The sequence below is a fragment of the Phalangium opilio genome, unplaced genomic scaffold (genome assembly GCF_054372755.1).
Source record: "Phalangium opilio isolate 3A_F unplaced genomic scaffold, DU_Popi_V2 ptg000390l_1, whole genome shotgun sequence".
NCBI lineage: Eukaryota > Metazoa > Arthropoda > Arachnida > Opiliones > Phalangiidae > Phalangium > Phalangium opilio.
The window spans coordinates 2,858,948-2,869,931 of NW_028324234.1; the positions used below are offsets into that span (position 1 = coordinate 2,858,948).

General features: G+C 36.8%; 1 protein-coding gene across 4 annotated transcripts; it reads right to left on the reverse strand.

The window, feature by feature from the left end:
* Positions 1–1,847: 1,847 nt before the first annotated feature.
* LOC149596200 (uncharacterized) lies at positions 1,848–10,506 on the reverse strand. 4 transcript variants are annotated; one of them, XR_016379380.1, is made up of 7 exons: positions 9,933–10,506; positions 8,658–8,734; positions 8,516–8,582; positions 7,323–7,484; positions 6,153–6,286; positions 4,129–4,349; positions 2,964–3,654 (listed from the first exon to the last, which is right to left on the reverse strand). XR_016379380.1 is itself a non-coding variant. In XM_089861366.1 (6 exons), the coding sequence occupies exons 3-6, from the start codon at positions 4,345–4,347 to the stop codon at positions 2,262–2,264; spliced, it is 552 nt and encodes a 183-aa protein (XP_089717492.1). In that variant the 5' UTR covers positions 4,348–4,349; positions 6,153–6,286; positions 7,323–7,458; the 3' UTR covers positions 1,848–2,261. The 4 variants fall into 4 exon arrangements, 3 of the variants coding, with proteins under 3 accessions (XP_089717492.1, XP_089717493.1, XP_089717494.1); XM_089861366.1 differs by lacking the exons at positions 8,516–8,582; positions 8,658–8,734; positions 9,933–10,506 and adding exons at positions 1,848–2,277; positions 2,358–2,496 and having other exon boundaries at positions 3,477–3,654; positions 7,323–7,458; XM_089861367.1 differs by lacking the exons at positions 7,323–7,484; positions 8,516–8,582; positions 8,658–8,734; positions 9,933–10,506 and adding exons at positions 1,848–2,277; positions 2,358–2,496 and having other exon boundaries at positions 3,477–3,654; positions 6,153–7,098.
* Between the last annotated feature and the right edge of the window lie 478 nt (positions 10,507–10,984).

The following is a 10,984-nucleotide window of genomic DNA, read 5'->3' on the forward strand; positions in this document are numbered from 1 at the left end:
TTGAGCTTGATTAGTTAAAATGTTTACGTTTTAAAATCGGAAATATCGCAAAGCGGAAAATTAAATAGGCCGTTTTACTGCGATATAGTTATTAGTGTTCGAAAAGATCTGTAGGTTAATCGTGATCTTTTGTGAGCTATCAACGAGTTTCTGTCCATTCGGCCCGAGATTCGCTCACAACTGGTCTGTATAGAGCGACAGATCGCTCGCTAAATCTGTAAAAACGCTTAGGTGAAAAATAACAAACTTTTAAGCAGCTCCGGAAATGATGCAAATTATATTTCCAGAGCAATCTGTGAACGATTACTGGTGGATTAGATTATTCAATAGAGTAAATCGCGACTAGTAAACGATACACGCCATAAGTTGCGTACTCTTTTCTAAAATAGTGGATATGGTCGCTTCCGTTTTTTTGAGGCTGTGGCAACTTGAAATGAAAGTTCCGCTACCAATACGAGAAACGCCAAAGCATTTCCGTAAACCAGAATCTTGAATACAGCCTCCAAGGTTTTCAGGCTAAATCCTTTCACTTCGTCTGGTGGCATTTTCCAGAAAAACTGTCGCAGTTTGTAATTGAATTCGAAATCCATGGAGCCGAGTGGGACAGTTTCAAAGTTGTGAGCGCTCCTAATAAAACGTTAAACATTTATTTAAAATATAATAACTGGTGTTTTCTTAAGTTGGAACACTTGCAACTCCATGGAGGAGATTTCGTTTTATGAAACTCCAAGGGACGATACAACCTTTTTGTCATAAACTCTAATTCAAAAAGCTGCAACGTAAAGATCGCGAAGATCCGCAACAGATTATAAATAGAAAAAATTCCAAGCTAGAACGCAGCTTTATCAATAATCTTGGTGAAGAATAAATGTAATTAACTCAGCCCAGGAGAGCAGCAAATGGAGACATGTACGAATTAGGTCATATCTAATATTTATTACTACAAAAATTTCTTCGTGTAACAGAAACATAAAATAAATAAAAAGTAAGAAATAGGGGTGAAATTGTATATGGGTAGCCCAGAGTTAGAGGTTTGAGGTGTTCAAATCTGCTCACTCTACAGAGAATAAATTCGGCCTTGCCTTAGGCTCTTAATGTTTTATTATCATTTGAGATGAAATATTCGACCAGAGAGAATTTATAATAGGGAGTAGAAGCTCTTGTCCTTATCAGTGCTAAATACTATGTTGCTCAAACAAGTAGGATGCGACGCTAAAACTGGCCAGGTAAATTTCCGGTCACGTGACGCTCCTTTAATTTTTAAGTTTGCTCTCAATCACTGTTGGTTGTACAATTTCCTAATAAGGGTTTGCGATTTCGAGTGCGACTGGCGCCATTTGAAGTTATTTTAAATCAGATGTTTCCCTTTCCCTAAAAAAGTTGTGTCCATCTCCCCTAGAGACCCTCCCGCATCATTCTAGAACCGCCCTATAGGAAGGGGTCACAAACAATTATACTGGAAATAGACCTGGCCAGTTTTGTTGATTACGTGATATTTGAACTAGATACTAGATATTGTTTCCAGTCCACTCCCTATTATAAATTCTCTCTGATTTGACCCAATGCCTTCAGCCTTTACACATTAGGTTGTATGTTTGAAGTTGTGTTATTATCATGTGGCATGCATTATTCCTAAATTATATTGATAAAATAAACAAATCTTAAATTTAAAACGATATAATACCGGGTTTCTATTTTATTGAGTTCAACAACTCACAACGGACGCAGCACTCTGCGTAACGGTGTACTTTTTATAAAAAAAAATAATTTATATTTCCGATTTTGGCGTCACTGTGCTAATCGGATCGTCAACGCCATAAACGGTTTTGTGATTACATTATTTTGTTTCACATCTGTTTTATGACGTCATTTGCAATGGAGACTAAAATTTTGTGGATGCTAATTCATGAAGTATTTCCAAAATTTACCAAATTTTGAAAGAGCTTTTAATAAAGAAATCAATCTAATTGGCTCTCAAAAATGTTTCACCAAATTCTTTCGAAAGCGAATTTAATTTTAAAGAAATTCGTTAAACATTGGTTCTTTGCGAGCTGTTTGAAAATGATGCAGCAGACGCCATTTGAATCGAAACTCAAGAACGCACCAAAAATGCATTGCAGAACTTCATGACGTAGTGTTGCCAAAATGAACGAAACTGTATTTTACCGTTGAGGGTTGTTGAACGTAGCCCTTTATCTTGAAATACCGAATCACTCTAGAGCTAACGATTTTGTCATTATCTAAGAGTTTTGACTATTGAGTTACGATTTCAGACTTCTGATATTGAAAATTAATAATGAAGTGGGAAAACAAGTTATTATTAGTTTCCAGTAGGTCACATAAATATTGCAACTCACATAATGTTAAACGTTTCACGAAGTTTGTAGTCGTGATCGTCAGCGAAGGGATAGGTCATAACGAACACATACGAATTTGTGTTTAAAGCGGTTTCACTCATGTAGATCTTCCCAAAATTGTTTTGATCTATCTCTCCATCTTTATAAATAATTTTACTCCATGTTAATTTAAACTCACTAATTTAACGTCGGTAATGAGGATCGAAGAGCTTTTTCGTTATTGGACACACGAATAAGACTATTTTAAATGTATATGTAAAAGATAAAAGATTTATTTATATTTCAAATTTGAAGTCAAATTATCATCTGTAATATTTACGAATATACGAACAATTAAATTCTCTTATAATACCCTACGTGTTAAACCTGTGTCCAAAAAAATTACAAGAGACAACTCTAAACAGTTAGGTGGTACCAGAAGTAGAATAAGGAACTAGAAGTATCGAGGTAAACAAATTCTTCACTAGGCGAAAGTAAATATTCTTGATAACACACCACAGGTTGGCCCTCTAGTAGCAGTGTCTGAAACTTCCCCTCAAAACAAGAGACGCTCGCGGCGGTAGACGGCCGAACTAGATTCAAGCACCGGCGTCCGTGTTCCGCGGCTTTAGGTTCAGGGGAAGGGGGTAGGAAATATTTTTGCAACTCGACCAATTTTTTTCTCTCTAGTGTAGGCGCAATGTAAGTGGCATAAAATCCTCAAATTTGTTTCCTAGTGCCAGGATCTATTACCAATTGAGTAATGGCAGTACTTCGTATGCAAACGTCATACCCTTCTATCTCTTTGCTCAGTGTCACCCCCCTACTGGACGCGTGCCGTATCTCCTCTTATAAGAGCGCGCCCAGATGAAGGGATGGATACACAGTCTACGCCCCTCTCAACCGCTACTAGTTTAGTCTATGCTAGAGCACTTTACTCCTAGTCCCTTATCTTACTTCCGGTGGTACTAGTAGTTTATGATCATCTGTCGTTGTCATCGTAGAATATTTTTTTAATCCATTTTTAAATTTTTAAACATACATATGGTTCTTATTTAAAATATTCATTATTCAACATTTCTTTCAAAAAAATAAATTAGACTGAAATTCCTCTAACTTTCGAATTTCTCCAAACCTTACCCTTGACCATGTATCCCAATGAAAGCATGATTAACTGGTAGATTGAAGCCAAGACTCCTTTCTCTTCAAGTATGGTGTTCAAGTAAAGGTCTTGTCCGAGAAAATCAGGGACACCAATAAAGCCTCCCTTTTTTTCACTTCGATCAATCAGACCCGTTATACGGGAATCAAATGGTTCCTATTAATCAATATGAACTATAGTTTTAAAATAAGTAAAAAATATTCAGAACTATTTTCTTAAACCACGTCGGAAACGTGCTTAATGGCAATTCATTTGTCTGAAAATATTAACTCCATAACAATATATAATAGTATATTTGATCTTTTGCTTTTTCGTTCGGTCATAAGTGACATAAAAATAATAAGTATTTCCGCAGCGCAAAATTCGTAAACAAGGGTAGTGGTGTGAAGATGACATGTACAATTGGTTACAGGATGTTACTGCTTTATGTTTATACCTATTGGCTTTGGCTTAACCTCAATTAACGAGTTTCATTTTTATTGTTCTTTATTTTACTTATGGTTAGGATTTGGGTAAAATCTTGGTAGCTTATATTTCTTGCGCTTCTTTGGTTAGGATCTACTATCGAAATTTCAAAACTTGAGTTTGTTAAGAAATGAAAGATTTGGTACCTTGGAGAAGTATTATTACCTGGGTTTTCAAATAGCGAATCTCCTGTGAGTTCTCAACGAAAAGCCCATGAAGATCCTTTTGTTCGATTAAGTCGTCTAAAGTATCCACTTTAATGTATTCGATTGACGAAAATTCAGATTTCATGGTACTTCCTAGCACAATAACGAAGAAAAGTATGAAGGTAGACCAGAAACCGAGAATTATTCGCCTCGATATCAAAATCGGATTTCCAAGCATAGCTGAAAATATTGAACGAGGGTCGATAAAAATTCTGGTAAACTTATGAAATAATTAACACCATTTTAAATTTGCTTCTTTCATAAAATAATTTTGTTGGAGTTACAACGAAAGACGAGCATTAAAATAAAGTTAACAGTTTCTATTTTTCACATAACCACTCACTGAAAATTTTAAACAGCTTTTTCGTTAAAAAAACGCATTTCGTTTATTATTTCGTTTACAATTTGAAAGTAACGAATTATTTTAATGTATTAACATAATATTCCCTAGCTCGTGCTGTTGACTTTACATTGACAAAGAGTCCAATTTTCCTAGAGAGTTTATAGTATCCGTGGGCGTCTTACAAGACAAGAACTTTTACGCCCAAAATAGCTTATAGGATATTCTCTCAGAAACGGTTTTAATTATCGGAAAAGCAAAAAAAAAATTTTAAACTCCAAAATGCTTTGCTTTAGCGATTATGGCTCTCATGAAGCTAATACTAACGTTCGGAGAAAAAGAAGCACAAAAATCTCCAACTAGTGTCGCAAATCGAGTATGAGAAGGATTTGAATGTCTTCCTATTATTGGTATGAGTCATCTTCGGTTCATAGATGTAGCTCGGTATCATCCAGATTAACGATGTTACAATCAAAACAGATGGGATCATTATTGAAACCTTAAGAAGTTCAGAAAAAGTAGCGCTATTTAATCCATTACCTTATCGACATGCGCTAATTATTGACTTTAAAAATGTACTTTGCGAAAGAGAAATTGAAATAAAGAAAGTGGGGAACTAAGGGGAATGAAGGCTTTCCCTGGTGGGCAGCATAATACTTAAGATGGGGAATAATCATATGAGCGAACCCCATAATAGTGGTTCTCATTACCGTGGTTCCCTAAACCGGGATTTAACAAGATGGCCCAAGGGTTGGGCCTTAATAGTAGCCACATCCTTATCTATTTAATAAGCACATAAGTAAAAAGAAAAGAAATATAAAGACCAAAACACACAATTTCAAAAGTATGCGACCCCACTTATAAATAGAGCCCTCCCTCATTCCCGACCCTTTAGAGATAAATTAGAGGAATAAAACTAGCCGCTTCTGTCTAGCCATCGTGGTACAGTGGTGTGTTACTACTGCGTGAGCGACCCAGGTTCGAATCCCGTCTGCGACCAAAAAGAATTTTAATTAAAATAAAATCTCTAACCGAGCTCAGCTCCCCCTATGAGTGGGGTACTATCGAATTCCTTTTAAGCTAAAATCTAACGGTAACGAAAGCGACAACCCCGACCACTACTACAACTACAACGGCTCGGGCCAAACTAAGAGCCTATCGTATACTACGATGTGGCTAAAAAGAAATAGTCGTTTATGATGGTGTAATTTGAGTTATTTGAACTAAAGGAATATTAAGTCTGGTAAGGTTAATCAGTGAGCACAAAAATAGAGGAGAGTCGGAGAGGCCAAATTCTCCGTCAGTCCCCCTTTCAAAAACGTTACCAGTGCCAGTGGCTCTCTAGGAGCGTGGCGCACATGCGCAATCGGCGCAACCGAGAGAGAAAAAAGTCAGAGAAGTTTGTTTACATTATTACGGCCGAGGCTTGAGTTTTACGGTGTCGGTGTCTCGGTGATACTCCGATACTCGAGCCGCTTCGCGAATCGTGCGTGCCGCGTGCGTGCCTACAGTGCTTCGGCGACGGTAATTATCAAATTTGTTTCTTGTTTTTAATCTACTGACCCTTACCAGTGTTTTATTTTTAACCTCTCATTATTCAAAGAAAAATAATAAATATGGTTATAATAAAGTATTGTTATTACCGTGGCTGTCGCAATAATTCGAGGCATTGGGACACTGCTCTGTAGTTCAAGGGGCGCACATGTGTCCTTTTTATCTTTTCCGTGGTTAAATCAGTTCTACCGTACGAAATAATCCATCTTTACATAGGTCAAATCTAGTTTTATGTTTGGGGAATGCCGGAATGAAATGAATTTAATATCGGGGCTACAGTTTTTCGTATTTGTTACAGTTTTTGTAACAACATTTCTTATAGGAAACCATTATTAGGCTTACAAATTATTAAAAATTGTAAATTAACCGTAGACAAAGCTACAGTAACCACGCTGAATGCTGATCTCTAGTGTGTAATGTTAGCCTCTCTCTAACCGCATTTTCGGGTTTACCCTTTTTGAATTTCCCTCTCAAAGGATCACGTGACGTCTTACTCCTCGGCGGTGCGCCGAGGTAGATGCGCGTAAGAGCCATGGTGCCCGGCCGTTATAAAGTACCTTCCCTCTTCCATCTCTGACTCTCCTTTGGATAATGTGCTCCCTGGGTTAATTAGGTAAGTTTTAGATGTACTTGATAGGTAAGCGTAGGTTTGTTTGTACTTGGCAGTAAAGGTTGTACTTGATAGGTTATGGTTTTTTTACACAAAATAGAGGTAAACTTTAAGACTAATAATTTTTCAACTACTGTTTCCCCAAACATCAGCCGCTTATTCCAATTTAGCATTTTTGCATAAAACCGCTCATTTTTTTGGAATCGCGGTTGTTATTTCGGGAACTCCTGTTACATGGTTCACCCTTTAAGACGTACTCCAGTCTTTTTTGGTCGACCAAACAGACCTCTACTTTGATATTAAGTTATAATTTTCCTCTCTTCGATGAAAACTGATGGAATTTTCAGGCATATTGGTTGATAGAATATTTCTGATTGTATGTACTGATAGTTTTTGTAGTCCCAAGTTCCCAACCTTGGAAAGGTATTTCGGTTGGCCTGTCTACTCGGTATTCATCCGCTAGTTTTCACCTAGTATACCACAGGGGCCAGAAATATTTATTCCTTTGGCTGAGGAACAACGAGAGTGCTACGTAGCCCACCCTTTCCTTACAGCCTCACTTTCTGGTATTTCTGTTTGCCTTAGATGAAGTGTTATAAATGTTTTGAACGACTTTATGTAAGGGTAGATGCTGCATAAAGTTTTTTACCGATGTTTGGAAAGTGATGACTTCAGATGTAGTTTTCACAATCTTCTCAGGTGTTCTGGAAAAGAAGTAGGTGTCGCTACTGCCATATACGTGACTGGGACACCAAGGGTACAATTTAGGCAATAGTGACAATTCAAATGGCGTTATAAAAAAGTCCACTTTCTGAAATTCAAATATTTTTTAAATTGTAAGAGATAGTATTCTATAACTGATTTATTCAAGACCTTAACATCAAAATAAGCAATTTTTTCTATGTGGAAATTTTACCCGGCGAGCACACTCTCCATACTTATCCTAACGCTTTTGATGTAATGGAGGGATAATTTGTAATGGATGAATAGCAGAAACATCTTATATATAGATGCTTGTACGATCGCTTTTATGTTAATTCTTTATGCACACTCACAATTCGTTACTGAATTTGAATGATAACAGTTATATCATAAGATATGTCCCATACGTTTGTCACTGCTAACTGAGAGCTTGTAATGAAGTGATGTCGGTTAGGAAGATGGACCGCAAAACCAAGTATAGTCGGTTCTCGCGCCGCTTTCGAACTAGCTCTCAGTAAGCCTCTAACACAAAAAAGTACAGGTAGTGTCATACTTATGGAATACACGTTATAAACCTATGGTAACACTAAGTGACCGTTATGCAAGTTGTTGGATTATTCTCAACGTTGGCTCGGCAAACCCCTAGTCATTAAGCCTGCCAAAACGTCATATCCTAGACCAGTAAAAGTTTAGGTTTATGATTAATTTCAAATTAGAAATCGTATTAGAGATTTTCATAGTTTAAAAAAAAGTTCTTGCTAAATAAAAAAAAACGTCAATAGGTGCAAACACTATTTAATTTTTACTGTTTACATAGACCGGAAATTCTTCCTGGTTGGTTGCTTAGCGAGTGTCTTTAATAGAAGAAACCACATGATCCAAATGTTAACTATCGCATCCTACCACATGCACCCTAAGCTAAGAACAGAATTGAACTGATCCAATAGCATTTAGAGGTATTTACTACACTCTCTCGACTTGCGTGTGTAAATCCCGTACAAAATATCCCTGCACAACACCAACGCTTTAGGACTCGGAGAAGCAATGAACGCAAACAGATACTCCCTTTGAGAAATTTGAAAACTGGTCATAGGAAATAAAGTTCTCTGTCCCGTATTATAATATAGTAGAAAAACTTACATGTGAGTTTGGAGTTTTAGGGTTCATGTTCTGGAAAAACTCGTAGTTAACGGGTTCAAGATGAATGCTGTACAAAAAATCTATAATTAGAATATGATATTTTTGCTTGCACTAAATACTACAACTTAAAAATCAAACTAACCTGGTATTATACATCATGGCTAAATATTTTTTAGTTTCTCTTAACAGGATCATCGCGTATTCCACTATTTCTTGCTCCTAATGTATGGGCATTAGTTAATAAATTGCTTTTTACAACATTGTGTTATAAATGACGTATATTACGATAGCTTTAATAATTTAAACGATGTTAAAATATAAATTTAACATGGTTAAATATAAGGAGGCTGTGATGTCACACATTTCTAGCATCCGATACCCTAGTCTTTTAAGTGTAACCTGGAGTTCATAATAACCCCCTTTGGGGAAAAGTACGAAACTAACCATAGAGCTAATGGTAAAAATCGCGAACAACAAGATTTTGTCGTTGCACATAGAAAGGACTAGCCTGTTGATGGGCATACAACTTTACAGTAGATTGTAGTGGTATCTATGCTCCTTGTTTTCGTTCCAAAACTTCCGTTGGCTGGGATCTCCGTCGTTAAGAAAAATGGCGACTATGGTGGACGTAGAAACACGATGTAATTCTGGGAATGAATTTGTCCAAACCATTTTAATTTAACCACGGAATTCTCACTCACACATTTCACAACAAAACATTAATGATCATCGTTTAATTTTTTGTAGAAAACTAGAAACCATCAAAAAGCCAGCTTCTTAGCTTAATTTCCACCACGCCGACAGACGCGAGCCATTTTCGCTCCCAAAATCACAAGATAAAAATAGTGCTTAAGCGGAAGTGTGGAAGTTAATGCGCGTGGGTGCTAAAAATTGGATTAACTATTTCTTTGGGAGTTAAGCGGTGTATAAATCCGCTGAGCTTTACGGCGAAACTTTGAGGTTACGGGCTTTTTAACCGGTTTCGTACTTCCCCCCGAAACGGGGTTAATATGAACTCCTGGTGTAACGTATAGTTAAAGGTTGGTCCAGTAGCTCAAAACTTTTAATTTTTCTTCCAAAATTTAACCTAATTTATTTTTATTCCATCCATTTTAGTTGAAGTAGTTTAATTAATTTATTAAAAACCGCGAGTATCAAGATGCAACCACTGATTATCGCTCTCTTCAATGGGAATAAGTTTTACAACGATGCAAGAAATCAATTTCCGAATTTTTAGGGTACACCAAATATTTTCCGAAATATTTTAATAGAACAAATATGGATTTTTACCCTTCCCGCTTTTTATGACACCTTCGCGAGCGGTTTTAAATACTCCGTTTTTCATGAAATTCCGTTAACTATCGTAATATACTTATATGCAGATTTGTTGTATTATTCATTTCAAGACGACACTCACTGCCAAATATCCAAGTCTTAATTCCCTGAGGTTCAGGAAACTAAAGAAAAGGTATTAGATGTGGAAAATGTAACATACGTCACTTGATCAGAGAGGTAACAAGTTGTAAAACCAAAATATTATCTCTCCGAGGCGGGTGGAGGACTACCTACAAACTTTTGTAACTATATGTAGTTATTGCTGTTTATTGATAAGCAAACTGCAGAAGTTATAATTATTCATTCATTCATTCATAACAAGGTTGGCGTCTAAACACTATCCTTTCGTTTTACCTCAACAATAATGTTAGTTTGCCAGCTTGAATACCAGAAGTTGGATGAGGACTAGAAGTTTTGGGAAACCCAATTCCTCGCTCGACATGAATTTTTATCTCCAAAAATATGGGTCACTCCAAGCGGAATATGGAGGTTGGTCCTCAGCACAGAGAAGGTGGAGATAAAAGTTTTAGGCTAAGTCACAAATTTTGGAACTCTATCAATATTCTCTAGGCCCCCAAACACTCCAAAACTAGTTCACTAGTGCCAGGATCTATTGCCTAGGCCTGTGCGAGTACTCGATTAAAAGCAATTACTGGATCGAGACTTGAGAATCAAAATTTTAGGACTTGAGAAATATTTCAAGTCCTCAAAAATCCTTAATACTATTGGACTCAAGAAGGACTCGAACCGAGGCTTTGTGACTTAGCAAGTCCAGAAGTATTTACCTTGAATTCGGTGACCCGGAATTTTAAGCAGAGCGCGGCATCTAGTGAGGTTTTATCGATTTAAGCCGCGTTTTCAAAGCAGCGGGTAGCGGGTAAAATACCAGCGATAGCGCAAAAAAGTTCATAAATCGCGCTCTCGCTTTTGCCACTACTGTTTTCATGGAAGCGATTTTAGGAAGCGATAGCTCAAAATCAGTAAAGATCAAGCGCAAAATCAAATATCGCACCCGTCTATCTCAGTTTGATTTTATCGCTTCGTTTTAAAAAATCGCTTGACGTCATTCATTTTTCAACGAATGAGAAGGAGCCTTCGGTCAATTTTCATTTTTAGATTCTGATATCTGTGAAA

Coding starts and splice junctions, on each gene's coding strand:
- LOC149596200 (XM_089861366.1), bottom strand. CDS start 4,347: ATGCTTGGAAATCCGATTTTGATATCGAGGCGAATAATTCTCGGTTTC. Junction 3,655..4,128: donor TTCGCTATTTGAAAACCCAG/GTAATAATACTT, acceptor ATTGATTAATAG/GAACCATTTGATTCCCGTAT. Junction 2,497..3,476: donor ATTGGGATACATGGTCAAGG/GTAAGGTTTGGA, acceptor TTATTTATAAAG/ATGGAGAGATAGATCAAAAC.